Raw genomic sequence first — 21,455 nt, 5'->3', positions numbered from 1 at the left:
TATATATGACCCAAATATATGTGTGTTTATGTGTGTGTGTGTATATATATATATGAGTATATATGTGTGTGTGTGTATATATATATATGAGTATATATGTGTGTGTGTGTGTGTATATATATATATTTTTTGACACTACGTCTTGCTCTGTTGCCCAGGCTGGAGTGCAGTGTCATGATCTCAGCTCACTGCAACCTCCGCCTCCTGGGCTCAAGTGATTCTCTTGCCTCAGCTTCCTGAGTAGCTGGGACCACAGGTGCACACCACCATGCCCAGCTTACTTTTGTATTTTTAGTAGAGACGGAGTTTCACCATGTTGTCCAGGATGGTCTTGAACTCCTGACCTCAAGTGATCCACCCGCCTCTGCCTCCCAAAGTGCTGGGATTACAGGAATGAGCCACTGTGCCCGGCTATATTTGGGTTATATTTAAGGAAGATTTTTCCATTAGTAATCCTTGTTAAGTACTGAAATGAAATTTTACAAAGTCCTGGTGCCTCCAGAAGGTGCTGTTGGGGTGGTTATCTGTGGTCCAGCTCAGGAGGCAGAGATTGATATGGGAAGACTCTCCAGAGTCCTCTGGTTGTTTGATGTTAGTGAGATGCAGAATTCCTAGAGTCACCTGAGCACTTCCTTACAGGCATTGCCTGTAGTGCATCCCAAACTGGAATGAGACTTATTTTCTCAATGTTTTGAGCTTTGGGTTTTTGAATCTAAGTCACCATGCTTTCTATGGTTTTAGCTTCCCAGACTCAGAATCAATCAAAATCATGTTTAAACTTTGATTTATATGAAATCTCAAGCTGAGTGGGCTTTTTTTCTTCTCGTGTTTTAGACCATCATCCCCCTAACATGGGAGCTTAAAACGAGATAGCAGTTGTCTTGAGGAAAACAGCCCCAGGACATTGAACATGGTTTTTTATTTTTAAAACAGTCAGTACTTTCAGCACCATTCTTCCCCTTTTGTTAGGGAGTGAGCTTACATAGTCCTGTGTTATTTAGTATCTACTCAACCTCTACTATCACACGGTTGAGGGGCATTCATTTGATCAGATCAGCAGCTTATTCACTGTAAAGCCTCTTGAAATTGTGATAAGTAACACATACACAAAAGTACCCAGTAGATACCTGTAATTGATCATAGAGAGAATTGTATCACAGCCATTCAAGCCTTAGCCTGGATGGTGGCAGGACCCTCCCAAACTCTGACTCATCTCTCTGAAAAGTGCCCTTCCCCAGGCTGTGTGGTCATCGCCACCTTACTTCTGATCATCTTATACTAAGTTCTTGTCCCTACCCAACATCATTTTAATTCTGTCTGTTCTCAGACTTCATATAAGTGGAACTAGACAGTATGTACCTTTTGGTTTCTGAGCTTCACCCCGTTATTGAGTTCTTTCATTTTTATTGCCATATGTGGTATACTTTTGTTTGAATATACAACAACATATTCATTCTACTTGTTGATGGAAATGTAAGTTGTTTGCAGGTTTAGGTTAAAGTAAATATGTTACCTTTTTTTGAGGCAGGGGTCTTGCTGTGTCATCCAGGCTGGAGTGCAATGGTGCAATCATGGCTCACTGTAGCCTTGACCTCCCAGGCTCAAGCAGATCCTTCCACCTAGGTGGGACTACAAGCATGCGCCACCATGTCTGGCTAATTTTTAAATTTTTTATAGAGACACGGTCTCCCTCTCTTGCCCAGGCTGGTCTCAAACTCCTAGGCTCAAGTGATCCTCCCACAGTGCTGACATAAGAGGCATGAGCCAGCACTCCTGCCAATACGTTAACATTCTTACATCTGTTTCTTTAATCATTCTTTCAGTCTGTTTCTTGGTGGGACTCTTGGTTTGTAGAGGATGCCTTTAATACAGAATGCCAGTTTTCCACGGTGATGATGCTGCTACTCATCTTCACTGCAAAGTGAGAATTCTCAGTGTTTCACTTCTGTGCCAAGACCTAGCATTGCTAGCACTCCCTGTTTGAGCCATTCTGGTGGGTGTACACTGGTATCTCATTGTGGTTTCAATTAGCATTTTCTAGATTATTAGTGAGGTTTGATACCTTTTCATATGTGCATTAATCAGTTGGAAATTCTCTTTTGTGAAGTGCCAGTTCAAGTTTTTTGCCCATTTTTCTATCTGATTGTCTTTTTTTCTTTTTAGTCATTTATGTGAGTGTTATTGTATATTTGGGATGTGAACTTTTGTCTCTATTTCTGATGGAGCGTTTTCTCTCAGTCAGGCCTGTGTGGTCACTTAAAAGTGTTTTCTGATGAACAGAAGTAATATTAGTGAAATCCAGTTTGTTTCTATTTTAATGGTTGTTCATTTTGTGCCTTAAGAAATCTTTTTCTTACCCAGATTTTCTTTTACACCTTAAAAGTTATATTGCCTTAACTTTCATGTTTAGAGCTACAGTGCACTTGGACTTGATTTTCATGCATGTTATGAGATAGGGGTCACATGTCACTTTTTTTCCCACAGGCATTTTGTCCATAGCATCTTTGTGCCAGCACCTTTGGGTGAAAAGACTGTCCTTGGTCACTCTTCTGGGGTGCCACCTTTGTCTGAACCAAGTGACTGTCTATAGTTGTGTCTGGTCTGATCTTGCAGCTTTTCCCCTAGTGACTTATTGCACTTGCTAGGACCTGTAGTGCATTGTGGAGTAGAAATGGTGACAGTGTACCTTCTTGCCTTTTTCTTAGTAGCAGAGAAAAAGCTTTCCAGATTTCACACACAAAGTATGATGATTGTTTTAGGAGTCTGTTTGTAAGTACTTTTGAATCTTCAGGATGTTTTCTTCTGTTGCTGCTTTGTGATGCAGTTTTAACTATGATTGGGTGTTAAGTTTCGTCACATGCTTTTCCTGCATTACTTGATCATATAATTTTTATTTTTTTCTATTAATGTGTGAATTACTGACTTTTCAAATGTTGACTCAACCTTCCATTTCTGGAATAAAACTACTTTGCTCCTAATATTGGTCATATGGATAGATATTTCTGGTCTTGGTTTGCTATTTTTTAAAGACAATTTTGCATCTGTATTTGTAATTTTTCTGGATTTTGCATGTCATTTTCCTTGTAATTTTTTCAGTGACCTGTAATTTTATTTTCTTGTAATGCCCTGCAGCTTACTGTTATTGTTATTGATAACCACCACCCCTTTACTAACAAAGAGGCTATAATTCAGGAAGAAGATAGGTCCCATGCAACCCGTTAGTTTCCATCTATCCACCAGAGAACGTTAGCTTGTCGAGGGAAACACTGGCTGATGGATAAGATAGTAGGAAAACATAATAGACATTCAGGTTTTGGTAACCCAGGTTGTGCTAATCTTGTAGAGTGAGTAGGAGAATGTTCCTGCCTATTCTTTTCTTGGAAGGATGTATATAAGATTGGTAAAATTTGCCGTTTAAGTGTACCATTTAGTGGCATTAAGTACATTCACATTGTTTTAAAGCCATCACCACCACTCATCTCTAGAGCTTTTCATTTTTCTCAACTGAAACTATGCATCTATTAAACACCAATTTTCCCCAGCACCTGGCAACTACCATTCTACTTTCTGTCTCTGAATTTGACTACTCCAGCTACTTCATATACATGGAACCATACAGCATTTATCCTTTTGGGATTGGCTTATTTCACTTAGCATGTCTTCAAGGTTCATCCGTGTTGTGGAAAGTGTCTGAATGTCCTTACATTTTAAGGTGAAATCATATTCTGTTATATGAATATATCACATTTTGCTGTCCATCCATCAGTTGATGACACTTGGGTTGTTTCCATCTTTTGGCTATTGTGAATAATGCTGCTATGAATGTGGGTGTGTATATGCATTTGCGTACCTTTTTTTTTTTTATTTTTATTTGTTTATTTTTTTTGAGACAAGAGCCTTGCTCTGTCACCCAGGCAGGAGTGCAGTGGTGCGATCTCGGCTCACTGCAACCTCCGTCTCCCAAGTTCAAGCAATTCCCCTGCCTCAGCCTCCTGAGTAGCTGGGATTACAGGTGTGCGCCACCATGCCCAGCTTATTTTTTGTATTTTAGTAGAGATGGAGTTTCACCATGTTGGCCAGGATGGTCTTGATCTCCTTACCTTGTGATCTGCCCACCTTGGCCTCCCAAAGTGTTGGGATTCGGGAGTGAGCCACTGCGCCCAGCCTGCTTTTACTTCTTTTGGGTATATAGCCAGAGGTAGAATTGGTAGATTATATGGTAATTTTATATTTAATTTTTTTGAGGAGCTGCCATAGCGTTTTTTGGAGTGGCTGCACCATTTTATGTTCCCGTCAGTAGTGTGCAGGAGTTCCAGTTTCTCCACATCCTCACCAACACTTTTTTTTTTTGATAGTAGCCATCGATGGGTGTGAAGTGGTATCTCATTGTGGTTTTGATTTGTATGTCCCTAATGATTAGTGATGTCAAGCATCTTTTCATGTGCTTACTGACCATTTGCATACTTTTGTTTGGAGAAATGCCTATTCAACTCTTCTGCCTGTGTTTTAATTGGGTTTTTTGTCGTGTTGGGTTTTAGGAGTTAATTATATATTCTGCATAGATATGATTTGCAATCTGTTTTGCATTCTTTCGGTTGCTGTTTCACTCTTGATAGCCTCCTTTGATGCACAGAAGTATTCGATTTTGATCAAGTCCAACTTACCTATTTTTTCCTTTTGTTGCCTGTGTTGCTTTTGGTGTCCTATTCAAGATATGTCACCAAATTCAGTGTCATGAAGTTTTTCTGCAGTGTTTTCTTCTAAGAATTTTATAGTTTTAGCACTTATTTTTAGGTCTCTGATCCATTTTGAGTTAGTTTTTGTGTGTGGCATAAGGTAAGGGTCTACCTCCATTCTTTACATGTGCATGTCTGGATTTCCCAGTACCATGCATTGAAAAGGCTCTTCTTTCCCCATTGAGTGGTCTTGGCTCCCATGTCAAAAATCATATGACCAAATACGTGAGGGATTGTTTTTGGGGTCTCCATTTTATTCCATTTTTCTATATGTTTGTCTGTCCAGTGCCATACTCTTCTGTATTATTGCTTTCTTCTTTCTTAGGGCTTAATCTGCTATTTTTCTTGCTTTTCGAGAAATGAATACTTATTAGCAAAGTGATGTTTTTGTAATCTGTTTATCATGAAAATTTTCTAACATAGATAAAAGTAGAAAAATAGTAAAATGAATCTGGCTTTAACAGGTGAATACGTTCCCCTCTCACACTTCTCTGTATTGTTGATTGATTGGATTATTTTTATTTTATTTTTTTTTTATTTTATTTTTTTAGACGGAGTCTCACTCTTTTGCCCAGGTGGGAGTGCAGTGGTGCGATCTCGGCTCACTGCAAGCTCTGCCTCCCGGGTTCATGCCATTCTCCTGCCTCAGCCTCCTGAGTAGCTGGGACTACAGGCACCCGCCACCACGCCTGGCTAATTTTTTGTATTTTTAGTAGAGATGGGGTTTCACCGTGTTAGCCAGGATGGTGTCGATCTCCTGACCTCGTGATCTGCCCACCTTGGCCTCCCAAAGTGCTGAGATTACAGGCGTGAGCCACCGCGCCCAGCCGATTGGATTATTTTAAAGCATAACTCTGTCTTTAAAACATTTTAAGGCATTTTACCTCTTAATGATAAGGATTTAAAAAAACTCTACAATATCATTATCCTGTTTGTAAGATTAACAGTCATTCCTTAATCTAACATGCAATCCATGTTACATGTTCCTGGACTATCTCAAAAATGCCTTTTTTAGGTCGTAATTTTAAATTAAGACCTGAGCATGTTCTGCGTATTGGCATTGGTTGACATATGCTTCTAGTCTCTTTCCCCCAACAACGTGGCTCCAGGCCCTCCTCTCCCTGTCTCTGATCATACCGTTTTCTTTTTCAAAGAAGCAGGTTGGTTATTTTGGAAAACTTCACATTTTCTGAACTTGGTTGATTGCATTCTCTTATTCTAGACCAACATGTTCTTCTGTTAGTTACATTAATCTGCTGGTTAGATCTAGAGGGTTGGTTGGATTTGAATTCAGTCTCGTTGGGGTGGTGTTATGTCTGGAGTCCTGCTGCATGCTTTCTGTTGGCTCAGGAGGCTTGTAATGCTCGGTGGCTCCCTGCTTTAGTTCTGTGAAGCTAGACCAGGGAATTCATGTGTTGCATATCCTCTATAAAATCCCCTACCAACCTTGCCCTCTGCTGTCTGGTTAGCAGGAGGTACAATTTGTACAGGAAGGACATAGTCTAAGCTCGGCTTCTTGAACTGCCACCTCCCTTTAACTATTTTTCATAATATTGAGTTGGTATCCTAGCACTTGCATAGGTGACCACCACTCAGGTTTTCTTGAGTATTTTTATGAGCTAATAGACTTTATTGATTCGGTGTTTCTTTTCTTTTTTAGCTTTTTCCCCCAATGTACACATTTAAAGGCATAAATGCCCTCAAGCATGCACTTAGTTGTATGACACCAATTTTGATCTGCAGTATTTTTATTATTAATTGAACACATTTTCTAATTTTCATAGTCTTTTTTTTCTTAGAATTTTGGGTTACTTATAAGTGTATTTTATAATTTTCAAATATGTGGATGAATTTTTTATTTTGAATGAACTTTTGAAAACCTATTTCTAATTTAACTGCATTGTAGTCAGCACACATGCTCTGTAACTTTATTTCTTTGAAATCTGTTAAGATTTGCTCTATGGCCTGGCATGGCCCGATTTGATATTCATGCTGCCTAGATTTTTTTTAAAGCATTCTATATTTAATAGAATTTGTATGTGTGGTATTAGTTTCAGAGCTAGGTGTGTATTTCTCCCATTGTGATTGTGGATTTGTTTATTTCTGCTTGTGGTTCTTTCACACAGTTTGTTCTTTTCATTTTACCTGTTGATTGATCGATGGACTGATTCTGGTTTCTGTATGTACAGAGTCATTTTTTACAGGTCAGAACTGTAGAAATAATGAGGAAGTGACACTTATACGCAAAGCTGATTTGGAGAACCATAATAAAGATGGGGGCTTCTGGACTGTGATTGATGGGAAAGTATATGATATAAAGGACTTCCAGACACAGTCGTTAACAGGAAATAGTATTCTTGGTAAGATTACACTTCTTACTTCCTGATTAAAAGTTACAGCCTGTATCGTTTTAAGCAGAGTATTTGGCTTATAAATGATTTCTTTAGTTTTGTGCCAGCCCCCCACATATTTTAATGTATCTGTGGCTTTGGTGTCTGTCTTATCAACAAATTCAGCACATTTGAAGAATTTCATTTCATTATGCATTTTTTGTTTTAATACTTGAAACTCATTTCAAGTTCTGAGTTGGCCCAGGCAACGCTGGGAGACAGTGGGAGGTCATTATACTCTGGTAACCCTCACTTTTGAGTTAAACGCCTAACTTATTTCCTACTCACTGTTTCTCCTATAGCTCTTCAGGCAAGCTGAATTGAACTCACGTTGCTTTTTCCTTTTTTGTTTCAGCTCAGTTTGCAGGGGAAGACCCAGTGGTAGCTTTGGAAGCTGCTTTGCAGTTTGAAGACACCCGGGAATCCATGCACGCATTTTGTGTTGGCCAATATTTGGAGGTGAGGCTGTATGGCTTGAGTGATGCAGAGGATGGCAGAGGATACCCTCTGTGTGTTTGTGATAGGAGTATTTGGATCTAGAAGTACTGATAATCTGGGTCTTTTAGGGGGCATTAGGGATAAATATAAAGATCCTTTAGAAGTTTTGTCATAAACGAATTTACATTTATTCATGTTAAGATCTGTGATGTACTGGTCTTGAAAGATTGTTTTTTAAATGATCAATTTGTGAGAAATATAGACAGTGTTCTACAAGAAAAGAGGTTAAACTTTGGTCTTATGTAGAAATTTGGAATGGCTTATTATCTTGAGGTATGTATTTTTTGGGAAGAACTATGTAGAAGTGTAATTCTTTACAATAGAAATATATCCTTCCTATGTATTCATGAACGCATAGAATTTATATATTGGGATTAGCTTTCCAGGTATCCACAAGTAATAAAATGTATTAAATGCCATTAGGGCAGGGCTTAAAGCATTTTATGAAGGGGAGAATTAATTTTGCTGTAAGTATCTTCTGTGACTGGAAAAGTTGAACTCTTGCTTTTTTCAGAGTTTGGTTTTTGTTAGAATAAATTTCATTTCCTCTATATTTGTGGTCACAGTCCACTAATACTTGTCATCGAATACTTGTCATAATTTTGTTGCCCAGTGGGTTCTTTATGCGTGTAACAATTCATTATACTTTCTGAAGCATGGTGTACAGTCATTTTGGAAACTGATTCCTAAGGAATATTCTAGCCAAATCATGTATCTGTACTTTAGTCTTTCTACAGTAGGGCTGTGCAGTTGCTGCCTGCCTTATAGGGCATGTGGGTTTATGTGGTATCTGCTGTTACTTAGGCACAGCAGCATCAACTCATTACAGGATGGAGGGGCAGAACGCCCAGAGCACCCCTGGGCGCACATGCGGTACAGCTGCAGGACAGAGCTGTCCTTTGGTTTTATGTTTTTAATTAATTCTGTTTCCTCAGATTGATGATGAAATTTATTTTTCCAGCCTGACCAAGAAGTTGTCACCATACCAGATCTGGGAAGTCTCTCTTCACCTCTGATAGACACAGAGAGGAATCTGGGCCTGCTTCTCGGATTACACGCTTCCTATTTAGCAATGAGCACACCGCTGTCTCCTGTCGAGATTGAATGTGCCAGTAAGAAAATCTTTGCTTTTTGCTGATTAGCAGATTATTTTTTTTGAACTGTAAGTGCCATTAAGAGTGGGAGAGGGCCAGGCACAGTGGTTCATGCCTGTAATCCCGGCACTTTGGGAGGTTGTGACACGTGCATTGCTTGAGGTCAAGAGTTTGAGACCAGCCTGGGCAAGAGGCTGGTCTCAAACCCCATCTCTACAAAAAATACAAAAATTAGCCAGGCATGGTGGCATGTACTTGTAGTCCCAGATACTCAGGAGGCTGAGGTAGGAGGATCACTTGAGCCTGGGAGGTTGAGGCTGCAGTGAGTCATGATCATACCACTGCACTCCAGCCTGAGTGACAGAGCCAAGACTGTCTTTAAAAAAGTAGGAGATGGCCAAGGTGGTAGCTGATGCCTGTAATCCCAGTCCTTTGGAGGCTGAGGTGGGTGGATCACCTGAGGTCAGGAATTCAGGACCAGCCTGGCCAAGGTAGTGAAACCCCATGTCTACTAAAAATGCAAAAATTAGCTGGGTGGGGTGACGGGTGCCTGTAGTCCCAGTTACTCGGGAGGCTGAGGTAGGAGAATTGCTTGAACCCAGGAGACGGAGGTTGCAGTGAGCTGAGATCGCACCACTGCACTCCAGCCTGGGTGAGAAGAGTGAGACCCCGTCTCAAAAAAAAAAGAAAAACAGAAAAAAGTGGGAGAGGAGGATTCAACACAGTTGATGATGATAAAAAAAATAAGGATAGTGAGACTCAATCAGGTAGAAACAGCTGTCATTTGCCCTCATGGTCTGTTGCTGCAGAGGAAGCTAAAAAGTGTGCAGGAATGTCTACCCATCTACCCTGTGGTGATCTCACGTATTGCAGCCTCTGCCTGATGGGCCCAGCATGGCTTTTGTCTCCCTGCATGCCCAGAAATTGCACAGAATGTGGATCAGCTGTCCTCTCAGGGAACAGCATTCTATTTGAGGACTGCGTTTTTACCAGACCAGGCTCAAGTCAGTTATATTTCAGGATGGCAGCCTTTGTAACCACCTAAAATAATAAGTTTCTTCCTGTCTCCTAGATGGGTTGACATTTTCCTTCATGTAGTTGTGCATTTCCCATCTGTCTGTCTGTCTGAGCAGCTTCTGTTAAGCAGTTGCCTGGTGCAGTTACCATGCAAGGTGTTCAGGATGCAGTGACGGATAGGACACGCCTGTGCTTTCAGCTGCTGCTTGTTGATGAGCCAGCATTCTAAGCAGGTCACGTTGCAAGGTGGTGAATGGTGAAATGGAGACGTTCATATGTGGTTCTGGGAGAAGAAAGGCTTCACATTGGCAGCAGTCCTGAAATTGCGTGAGGGAGCATTCTGGGCAGAAAATGCAGGAGTGTCAAGGGCACTGCTGAGAGGAGTAGGGCTTTCCTGCTGCTTGCGAGAGTGGGTGTGGCAGAGGCTTGCAGGGAAGGAGGATCTTGGTGTCCACACAGCCCCCCGTTGGGTGGACCTTTGTGCAGTGCTGGGCTGCCTGTGGTGCCCTCTGAGGTGCCTGCTTCCCTCCCTCCTCCTCAAGGCTCATTGCTTGCCAGAAGACGGGCTTTGTTTAAATTGGCAAGGAGGGCAGGGCTGGCGAGCTCCAGGGCAGAGGGTGCCATGGGCCCTGGCAGGTGAGTCCGATCTACAGGAGGATCAGAGGCTTATCTTGGAGCAGTAAGGAGGGGCTGTCCTGTGCTTAAAGAGAGGGAGCCAGAGAGAGTTGGCATTGGATTAGTGTTTCAGAAGAACGAATGTGGTGGGTGAGGGAATGCTCCTGAGTGCTCTAAAATCTAAATGTCCAGTAAAAGAACACTAAGTGCATCCCCGCTTTGATTGCTTGGATTTGGAGCAGTATTTGATAACACACATCGTTAATAGAGATCTGTAGTGGTGCACATACTAATCTTGTGTGTATATGCCACTCCCTCGAGTGACCATAAGCAGTTGTAATTAACATTCACACTGGCCGATCCCATGCCTTGCACCATGCACAGGTCTCCTTTCCAGTCCATCGGCCCTCCCATCTCCAAGGATCTATCCTTCATTAAAGATTGTGTGTTTGTTATTTTCTCCTTTTCATTCCTTTATAAGTGCTCCAGGAATACGTAGCCTACCCTGAGGATGTAATTCTTTGTAGAAACCCTTCAGATGTGCTGTTCCCTGCCTGGATACTCAGCGTCTGGGTCTTATTCCTCATCTTAGCTCAGTTGTTGCTTCCACAAGTCCCTTACTGACCCTCAGAATAGCGGTGATCTGTCTTCCAGTCTCCCTGGTACCCCCATAGTCATCCGTTGCACATAGTTTCAGACTTGAAATCCTGTGATTAGTTGTGTCAGCGGTGCCCTTTGCTGCCCTCCCTGTTAGAATGTGCAACTCAGTCTTCACACGGTATCTGTGGAACCAGGCAGCCGCAGGCAGAGCACAGGTATCCAGTGAATGTTGGACTGGAACTACGATCCTGAGTTCTGATGCCATGCCTGAGGCGTGTGAAATCACCAGAAAGTGTGTTCACGTAGACAGAGGAATCATAAGTCAACCTGTGTAAACATGTTAGGTGGCTCTCTTTTATATGAATGATGCTGAATTTCACCTTCTAAATTGAGTGTTCAGTTGAGCATCTTTTTTTTTTTTTTTAGTATTTATTTTGAATTGTGCACTTGAGTTTCTCTTTCATGTTTGCATGTGCATTTTCTAGAATGGCTTCAGTCATCCATCTTCTCTGGAGGCCTGCAGACCAGCCAGATCCACTACAGCTACAACGAGGAGAAAGACGAGGACCACTGCAGCTCCCCAGGGGGCACACCTGCCAGCAAATCTCGACTCTGCTCCCACAGACGGGCCCTGGGGGACCATGCTCAGGCATTTCTGCAAGCCATTGCAGACAATAACATTCAGGATCACAACGTGAAGGTGAGCTAGGCCTGCCCCCACTGCCACCTCAGTGCTCTGTTTATCTGAGGACTTTGACATAGGAGTACTTATGTGCTCTTTGGTTAACATAGCACAGACTTTGTTTCATATATTATTTGGAGAGTTTTGAGGTGAGAACCTGATTGTGTTAACATGCTAGCGAGGCTTCAGAAGCATTACTGATTGCAAGTGCATCAGAAGCTGTGGCATGTTTCAGATTTGTGAAGACTCACTGGGCGGCCCTGAAGTTACCTCCAGCTGTTTCTGTTGCAGGACTTTTTGTGTCAAATAGAAAGGTACTGTAGGCAGTGCCATTTGACCACACCGATCATGTTTCCCCCCGAGCATCCCGTGGAAGAGGTCGGTCGCTTGCTGTTATGTTGCCTCTTAAAACATGAAGATTTAGGTAAGGAGCTCAATATCTGTGTATTTTAGCTACACTGCAGATTCCTCGACTAACCTGTGGTACATATTCATTCCTTCCCTGCCCTTCTTTTAAATGTCTTTTTGCAGGTCATGTGGCATTATCTTTAGTTCATGCAGGTGCACTTGGTATTGAGCAAGTAAAGCACAGAACGTTGCCTAAGTCAGTGGTGGATGTTTGTAGAGTTGTCTACCAAGCAAAATGTTCGCTCATTAAGGTGATAGATTTTAATTCTTTTTATTCTGTGCTTTGCAGACAGTTGCTGAAATATTTGTTGTTAAAGTTGTCTTTTCTTGGTTAACTTTGCAGACTCATCAAGAACAGGGCCGTTCTTACAAGGAGGTCTGCGCTCCTGTCATCGAACGTTTGAGATTCCTCTTTAATGAATTGAGACCTGCTGTTTGTAATGACCTTTCTATAATGTCTAAGTTTAAATTGCTAAGTTCTTTGCCCCGTTGGAGGAGGATCGCTCAGAAGATAATTCGAGAACGAAGGAAAAAGAGAGGTAAGAATGTAAAGGGACAGAAGATACTATTAAAGCATGTGCTTCACCCTGCCACGCTGGATCTGTGATTTCAGAGTGAAGTTTCTCTACTGTTGATTCCCTGTGACATTTCTACCTGCTGCCATCATTTTTATGTATAGTTATGATTAAATACAGAAATCTCGCTTATTTTTCCAAGCAATCAGACAATGAGGCAGTTTAGGAATTGAGCATGGTATGATTTGATTACTAGTAAATTGATGTTGAAAACATAAATAATCTTTACTAAATTGATGGGAACAAGGAAGTATTTTTATTTTATCAGTTATCCTGGTAATGAGATATAATGGGAACATTTAAACTTATTGCCATTCTTCTAAAGAAATGTTTTTTGTTTGGAAATATTGAGTATTCTGATACATGGAGAATTATAAAGGGAAGCTAAGAGTTACTGACATTTTCCTGGAAGTAGCTGTGTAAGGGTACAGAAAAGTCTTTTTGCGTTAAATCCAAATTGGAATAAAAATGCTTAGAAATTATAAAATAGTTTAGAATTTAGTCACTTGTGATTATAAATAAACTACAGAAATTTCTGATTATATTCTTTTTTTTTTTTTTTTCTTTGAGACAGAGTCTTGCTCTGTCGCCAGGCTGGAGTGCAGTGGTACAATCTCAGCTCACTGAAACCTCCGCCTCCCAGGTTCAAATGATTCCCCTCTGTCAGCCTTCCAAGTAGCTGGGATTACAGGCATGCGCCACCACGCCTGGCTGATTTTTGTATTTTAGTAGAGACAGGGTTTCACCATGTTGGCCAAGATGGTCTTGATCTCCTGACCTCGTGATCTGCCTGCCTCGGCCTCCCAAAGTACTGGGATTACAGGCGTGAGCCACCGCTCCTGGCCTCTGATCATATTCTTATGACTTATACTGATTTACTCACAAACCTGCTTATTGAACTGTATTAATTACTGAGTTTCTGATGGGCATTTTGAACAATAAGCTTATGAAAGACGAAAGTGTTTTTTTGAAGCCATCCTAATTTGATTGTTCCTGAACAAACCCTACACCATAACAGCCTGTCTGAATCCGATGGGTGCTCTGGATCAGGAAGTCACAGCAGTCACACTGCTGCAATTCCTTTAACCCAGGCACGCAGGAACTCAGCCCAGGCCCAGGAGACAGGCCTGCCTCAGCATGAGGGAGAGAGACTCCACCATTTGCTATCTCATATCTGTGGGTTCTGAGCCCGCGCTGTCACTTTTAGAGTTTCTTGTGGGTTTATAGATTTGTTGTGTGTTGTTTCAAGCTGGTTTTCTTTTTTTTCTTGGAAATTAAGTAACTTGAAAAGATTAAGTGATTAATATTCTTGTTGCTGTGTCAGGGATCCCCGAGCCTTCTCTCAGGCTTGATGATTCACTAAAAGGACTCAGAAGAGCTGTTATACTCACAGCTGTGTGTTTTTTTTTTTTTTTTTTTTTTTACCGCAAAAAGGATACAGGTTAAAATTAGCAAAGGGGAAGGGTGCATGGAGGGAATTCCAGAGGAAACTAGGCACAAGCTTTGGTGTCTCTCCCCAGTGGCGTCACGTGGATGTGCTTAGCTCTCCCAGCAATAGTGGGTCACATCATGTGTGAAGAATTGTTAACCAGGCCAGCACACCTGAGCCTCGAGTCTAGAGATTTTGTTGGGGGCCAGTCACATACGCAGGCAGTGCCCGTGTGACTGACCTCAATTACTGAGACTCCAGTGCCCCAGTGCAAAAACAAGTGGTCCCTCGCAGGTCACATGATTAGCATAAACTACCTGGCCAGACCACTGCCACAAGGTCCTGGGTGTCAGGTATACCAAAAAACTTATCAGGCAGGATGTTCCAAGGGCTCAGAGCTCAGCTCCTAGAAGAAGAACCAATCCTGAAGGGACAGATTTTCCTTGGGAATTGGCAGGGTTTGAGCAACCCTGGCCTGCTGTATTAGCTCTTTATTGCCCAAGTGTATTATCATGTTGCTTATTTTTTATATTATATGCTGAGGAGATGTAGACCAAAAATTTTAAAAGAGAGAAAATATAGGGAGGAAATTCCACATATCACAGTGAATTCAATTGATTCAGTTACACAGTAACAGAACCACTGAACTGGACCAGGGTGGACAAGCCAGGAACTGTGGGCCAAATTCCACCTCTTGCTTGCTTTGTGTTGCCCATGGACTAAGACCTTTTTTTTTTTTCCAGTTTGAAATTGTTTTTTAAAAATTAAGTGTATTATTTTTGACACATGAAAATTACATGAAGCTAAAATTGTAGCACCATAAATAAAGTTTTACGGGAGCACAGCCACACCTGTTGCTTTATCTGTGGTTACTTTTTGTGCTACAGCAGCAGAGTTGAGTATTTGCAACAGACTGCATGGCCTGAAAGACTCAAATGTTCACTCTCTGGCACTTGAGGAAGAGCTTTCTGGCTGCCAGGCTTCCCTTGCTTCGGGGCTTCTCCCCTCATCGCACTCTCACTTTGTGTTTTTGTTCTGCCATGGTGATCATTTCACTCTTGTTTGAGCATTGCAATTTATAATGTTGTTCAGATGTTTATTTGAATGAAATATTTGTCCTTCATGCAAATCTAAGTATTTCTTAATTTAAAATTATATTTAAGTGTGTGATTTTTATAGTGAATGATGTTTTAAAACACAGTTCCTAAGAAGCCAGAATCTACGGATGATGAAGAAAAAATTGGAAACGAAGAGAGTGATTTAGAAGAAGCTTGCATTTTGCCTCATAGTCCAATAAATGTGGACAAGAGACCCATTGCAATTAAATCACCCAAGGTGCAGTATTTTCTGTGATTCTGAGGTTAGCTGAATAGAATCATAGCATGTAGCAGAGGAATCCACAGTCTTGTACCTCTGTACCTGAGCATGCAGAGGGAGGGATGGGCGGTTGTTAGAAATAGGGCCCCAGTGATGCTTCATGAACTTGACTTACGATGTCCTGGTCAGAGCTGTAGCTGGAGAAGGGTTTCCTTTTATTTTTGGTACTAGATTATATCATTATTCACCATTCATTCCTTAAATATATTCTTTGTTCCAGAAACAGTGCTGGGCCCTGTGGCTATTAATATGAACCATAACTTAACTTCGTATGCCAAGCTAGCCTGTTCCAACATATATTAGTATAGAGATTATAAATTCACTTACATTTATAGCATAGTTTTAAAACCATGTATTAATTACTAAATTTAACATATTTTAACCAATTTAAACCTATGAGCATTATTTATGTTTTACTTGAATAACTTTTAGAGCACAGTTTAATATTAAATAGGGTAGACTAATGATGAAAATTGTTTTCCTTTGTTAGGACAAATGGCAGCCGCTGTTGAGTACTGTTACAGGTGTTCACAAATACAAGTGGTTGAAGCAGAATGTGCAGGGTCTTTATCCACAGTCTCCACTCCTCAGTACAATTGCTGAATTTGCCCTTAAAGAAGAGCCAGTGGATGTGGAAAAAATGAGAAAGTGCCTACTAAAACAGGTAAAATTTGATGAGAAATGCTTCTCTGCATTGGGTAATATACATAACACTTAACTGTATGCATTGATATTTTGCAGTTGGAGAGAGCAGAGGTTCGCCTGGAAGGGATAGATACAATTTTAAAACTGGCGAGCAAGAATTTCTTACTTCCATCTGTGCAGTACGCGATGTTTTGTGGATGGCAAAGACTTATTCCTGAGGGAATCGATACAGGGTAAAACGTTAGCATATTTTTTTCTTAATTAAGGAAGCTGTGGCAACAAAATTGTTCTGTAACAGTTAGAAGTCTGGCAGTGTCCCGAGTCAAATTCTTTATCTTTATTTGAAAGGGAACCTCTTACTGATTGTTTAAAGGATGTTGATTTGATCCCACCTTTTAATCGGATGCTGCTGGAAGTCACCTTTGGCAAGCTATATGCTTGGGCTGTTCAGAACATTCGAAATGTTTTGATGGATGCCAGTGCCAAATTTAAAGAGCTTGGTGAGTCAACAGTTGCATCAATGTTATTTTATAGTGTGCCTTTAATTATATGTTGTGGAAACTTGCAAATGCCAATTTTTGCTTTTGAGAAGACTTTAGTTGTTTGTACTTTGTACTTGTATAATCTATGCTGCTGTCAGCTTTCTCAGATTTTAAACAAAACTTTAAAATTTAGCAGGAGACACAATGTTGAAGTACTCTAGTATAACATTTTTACATTTTGACATTTTTATGTGTATCACCACATACCCTAAAGTGTCTGTGTCCTATATTAATATTTATTTCCTGGATAGTATGAGCATCTACAGAGAGTTGATTGGATTGGTTTTGTGGAGGAAAAGGGAGACATAACTTTCATATTTGAAATGGAAGTAATGGAATAGGGCACCAGGGTATTCAGAGAGCAACATGCTAAGACCTGTAGACAGATAGAATGACCTGTGCATAGAATGCAGGGGGTAGGCCCATCGTGCAGCATGACAGAGCTGCCCACTCTGTGGAAACCACTGGAAAATAGTCAGATGTTTAAAGTAATCGCCCGTGCTTTCTGCATTACGTTTATTCTTGTATCCATGCACAAGAAATGTAGGTAGGTGTCAATGCTTATTAGTCAGACGTTTGGAGTAATCGCCCATGCTTTCTGCATTATGTTTATTCTTGCATCCATGCACAAGAAATGTCAGTGGGTGTCAATGCTTGTTAGGTATCCAGCCGGTTCCCCTGCAAACCATCACCAATGAGAACCCGTCAGGACCGAGCCTGGGGACCATCCCGCAAGCCCGCTTCCTCCTGGTGATGCTCAGCATGCTCACCCTGCAGCACGGCGCAAACAATCTCGACCTCCTGCTCAATTCTGGCACACTGGCCCTCACGCAGACAGCACTGCGCCTGATTGGTAGGTCTGCACCGGCTTGAGAGCCTTTGGGAAAATGTCAAGATTTTGCATTGATATCTTTTCTTTTTTTTTTTTTTAAAGCTTTTTGTAAATTATGGTAAGACACAAATGGCAGAAAGTGTACCATTTTAACGTCACAATTCAGCGGTATTAAATACATTCACAATTTTCTAGAGTCATCACCACTGTCTAGTTGTAGAACTTTTTCATCACTATAAATGCACACCATTTAGCCATCAGTCCTGACTCCCCTGCCCTCCAGCCCTTGGTAGTCACAAATCTACTTTCTCTGTCTATGGATTTGCATATCCTGGATATTTCATATAAATGGAATCATACCATTTGTGGCCTTTGTGTCTAGGTTATTTCATGTGGTATATATCAGTACTTTATTTTTATGGCTGAAAAGATTTTATTGTATGAATATATAACATTTTGTTTATTCATTTATCTGTTGGTGGACATTTGGGTTGGTTTTGCCTTTTGACTTTTGTGAATAGTGCTGCTAGGAACATTTAGATACAAATATTTGTTTGAACACTTGTTTCTAGTTCTTTTGATTATACACCTAGGACTGGAATTACAGGGTCATATGGTGCAACTATGTATAACTTACTAAGAAACTACCAAACTTTTCCACAGTGCCGTATCATTTTTACATTCCCACCACCAGTGGACAGGATTCCAGGGTTCCAGTTTATCTACTTCCCTGCCAACACTATTTTTTGTGTTTTTTTTCTTTTTTTCCTTTTTGTTTTCAGATTAAGGCCATCCTAGTGGGTGTGAAGTGGTATCTCATTGTGATTTTGATTTGCATTTCACTAATGATGAATGACATTGAGCTTCTTTACATGTTTGTGCTTGTTGGCCATTTGTATATCTTCTTTGGAGAAATGTCTATTCAAGATTCAAGTCCCTTTCTCTTTATTTTTTATTTTATTTTTTTTTGAGACGGAGTCTCACTCAGTCGCCTAGGCTGGAGCACAGTGGCACGATCTCGGCTCACTGCAACCTCCGCCTCCCGGGTTCAAGCGCTTCTCATGCCTCAGTCTCCCGAGTAGCTGGGATTACAGTCACACACCACCACACCTGGCTAATTTTTGTATTTTTAGTAGAGATGAGGTTTCGCCATGTTGGCCAGGCTGGTCTGGAACTCCTGACCTCAGGTGATCTGCCTGCCTTGGCCTCCCAAAGTGCTGGGATAACAGGCATTAGCCACTGCGCCCAGCCCCTTTCTCCTTTTTCAATAGGGTTATTTGTCGTCATCTTGTTGTTGTACCAATAAATGCAATAAGTGTACCAAACACTTAAAGAAGAATTAACACCAGTCCTCAGACTCTTTAAAAATTTTGTGTATACTAGACCTTCACAGATCTGTAGACCTTTATAGATAATATCATTTGAGGGCATTTTCTCCTGCTCTCTGGATTGTATTTCCTTTGATAGAGAAGTTTTTTATTTTGATGAAGTTCAATTTATCTGTTTCTCTTTTGTCGTCTATGCTTTTGATATCGTATCCAAAAAGCCATTTCCAAATACGAGGTTGATGAAGATTATCCTCATGTTTTCTTCTGTAAGTTTTATAGTTTTAGCTCTTATATTTAGATCTTTGGTCCATTTTTAGGTAATTTCTTTTACACAGTGTGAGGTAAGAGTCCAGCCTTTTTCTTTTGATAATCTGATTGTTTCAATACTGCTTGTTGAGGACTGTTCTTTCCCTGAAGTTCTCGGTACCGTTGGCAAAAATCAGTTGGCTGTAGATATTTAGGTTTATTTCTGGACTCTCAATTACATGATCACATTCTATATGTTGATAATTATGCGGGTACTACACTGTTTTGAACATTGTAGTTTTGTACTGTTTTAAAATTGAGTAGTGTGTTTTCTTTCTCAAGATTATTTTGTCTGCTTTGGGTCCCTTGCATTTTCATATGAACTTCAAGGCTGGCTTTTCCATATCTGCAAAAAAGACCTTTGGGATTTTTGCTAGGGATTAAATCTGTAGATTGTTTTGGGGAATAGTGCCATCTTAACAATGTTAACATCTGTTCTCTGAATGTGGAATGTCTTTCTATTTATTTCTGTCCTCTTTAATTTCTTTCAGCAGTATTTTATTGTTTTCAGTTATCAGGGTAATAATGGCCTCATAGAATGAGCTAGGTAGTGTTCCCATATATTCTGCTTTTAGAAGAGTTTGAGGATTGGTGTCAATTCTGCTTTAAATGTTTGGTAGAGTTGACCAGCTAAGCTTTTCTTTGTTGAAAGATTTTAAATTACCGATTCAATCTCTTTACTTGTTATGGGTCTATTCAGATTTTCTATTTCTTTTTGAGTCAGTTCGGGTAATTTATGTTTCTAGGAATGTGTCCATTTTATCTAGGCTGTTTTATTTGTTGGCATACAGTTGTTCACAGTGTTCTTTTATAATCTCTTTTATTTTTATGTTGGTAATACTGTCTCCACTTACATTTCTGATGTTAGTTATTTGCATCTTCTCTCTTTTTTTTTTTTTTTTTTTTTTTTTTTTTGTGAGACGGAGTCTTGCTCTGTTGCCAGGCCAGAGTGCAGTGGCGCAGTCTCGGCTCACTGCAACCTCCACCTCCTGGGTTCAAGTGATTCTTCTGCATCAGCCTCCCGAGTAGCTGGGACTACAGGTGTGTGCCACCACGCCCAGCTAATTTTTTTGTATTTTTAGTGGAGACGGGGTTTCACCATGTTGACCAGGATAGTCTCGATCTCTTGACCTCGCGATCTGCCCACCTCAGCTTCCCAAAGTGCTGGGATTACAGGCGTGAGCAACCTTGACTGGCCTCTTTTTTTCTTAATTTACCAAAAATTTGTCAGATTTTTTGTTCTTGCCAGAAACCGAACTTTTGGTTTTGTTATTTTTCTATTCTCTGTTTAATTTATGGCTGCTCTAATCTCTATCGTTTCCTTCTTTCTGCTTTGTATTTTTTTGTTTTTGTTTTTGTCTTTGTTTTGAGACAGGGTCTTACTTTTCCCTCAGGCCGAAGTACAGTGGCGCAGTCATGGCTCACTGCAGCCTCAACCTCCTGGGCTCAAGTTATCCACCTGCCTCAGCCTCCCAAAGTGCTGGGATTACAGGTGTGAGGCACCACACCTGGCCTAACTTTGGTTTTTATTGTGTTCTTATTTTTTTAGTTCTTCCAGATGTAGAGCTAAGTTATTGATTTGAGATCATCTTTTGTAAATGCAGACTTTTATAGTATAATTGCCCCTTTCGCCCTGCTTTTGGCGCAGCACAGAAGTTTTGGTAGTTGTGTTTTCATTCATCTCATAGTATTTTCTAATTTCCCTTGTGATTTCTTCTTTGACCCACTGGTTGTTTACTGTGTGTTATTTAATTTTCATATACTTGTGAATTTTCCACTTTTCCTTTTGTTATTAATTTCTTATTTCATTTTGGTTGGAGAAGGTAATTTGTATGATTTTCGTCTGTTTAAATTTGAGACTTTGTGGCCTAACATATGGTCTGGTCAGTCTAAGAGAGTGTTCTGTGGTATACTTGAGAAGAATGTGTATTCTGCTCTTTTTGGTGAAATGTTCTGTGTGTGTCTATTAGATCTGATTGGTTTATGGTGGTGTTCTTTGGCTAAAACTGAGATGCTGCAGGGCCAGTTGTCAAAGTCACAGTGAAAAAGCAAGATTTTCCCAAGCTCTTTTAATCACATCAGTCTTAGAGTTCACATTAATCCATTCAAAAATATGTATCAGGCCAGGCTGTAATTGTAGCACTTTGGGAGGCTGAGGCGAGTGGATTGCTTGAGTTCAGGAGTTTGAGACCAACTTGGGCAACATAGTGAAACCCTGTCTCTACAAAAAATACGAAAACTAGCTGGGCATAGTGGTGCGTGCCTATGGTCCCAGCTACCCGGGAGGCTGAGGTGGGAGGATTGCTTGAGCCAGGGAGGCAGAGGTTGCAGTGAGCAGAGATCAAGCCACTGCATTCCAGCCTGGGCTCCAGCCTGCGCGA

General features: G+C 40.7%; 1 protein-coding gene across 1 annotated transcript in view; it reads left to right on the top strand.

Moving 5' to 3' along the window:
* The window catches only part of HERC2 (HECT and RLD domain containing E3 ubiquitin protein ligase 2), a 162,790-nt gene that overhangs the window by 26,883 nt on the left and 114,452 nt on the right, over positions 1-21,455 (top strand). The window contains exons 16-27 of the mRNA XM_058427697.1: positions 6,926-7,096; positions 7,482-7,585; positions 8,586-8,736; positions 11,436-11,650; positions 11,924-12,056; positions 12,164-12,291; positions 12,384-12,579; positions 15,246-15,379; positions 15,912-16,085; positions 16,163-16,299; positions 16,415-16,566; positions 17,270-17,461. Of these exons, the coding sequence (XP_058283680.1) occupies positions 6,926-7,096; positions 7,482-7,585; positions 8,586-8,736; positions 11,436-11,650; positions 11,924-12,056; positions 12,164-12,291; positions 12,384-12,579; positions 15,246-15,379; positions 15,912-16,085; positions 16,163-16,299; positions 16,415-16,566; positions 17,270-17,461 (1,887 nt within the window). The remainder of the gene's footprint in view (positions 1-6,925; positions 7,097-7,481; positions 7,586-8,585; positions 8,737-11,435; positions 11,651-11,923; positions 12,057-12,163; positions 12,292-12,383; positions 12,580-15,245; positions 15,380-15,911; positions 16,086-16,162; positions 16,300-16,414; positions 16,567-17,269; positions 17,462-21,455) is intronic.

The sequence above is a fragment of the Hylobates moloch genome, unplaced genomic scaffold (assembly GCF_009828535.3).
Source record: "Hylobates moloch isolate HMO894 unplaced genomic scaffold, HMol_V3 SCAFFOLD_14, whole genome shotgun sequence".
Taxonomy (NCBI): Eukaryota; Metazoa; Chordata; class Mammalia; order Primates; family Hylobatidae; genus Hylobates; species Hylobates moloch.
This window is presented reverse-complemented; position numbering and strand designations above follow the sequence as displayed.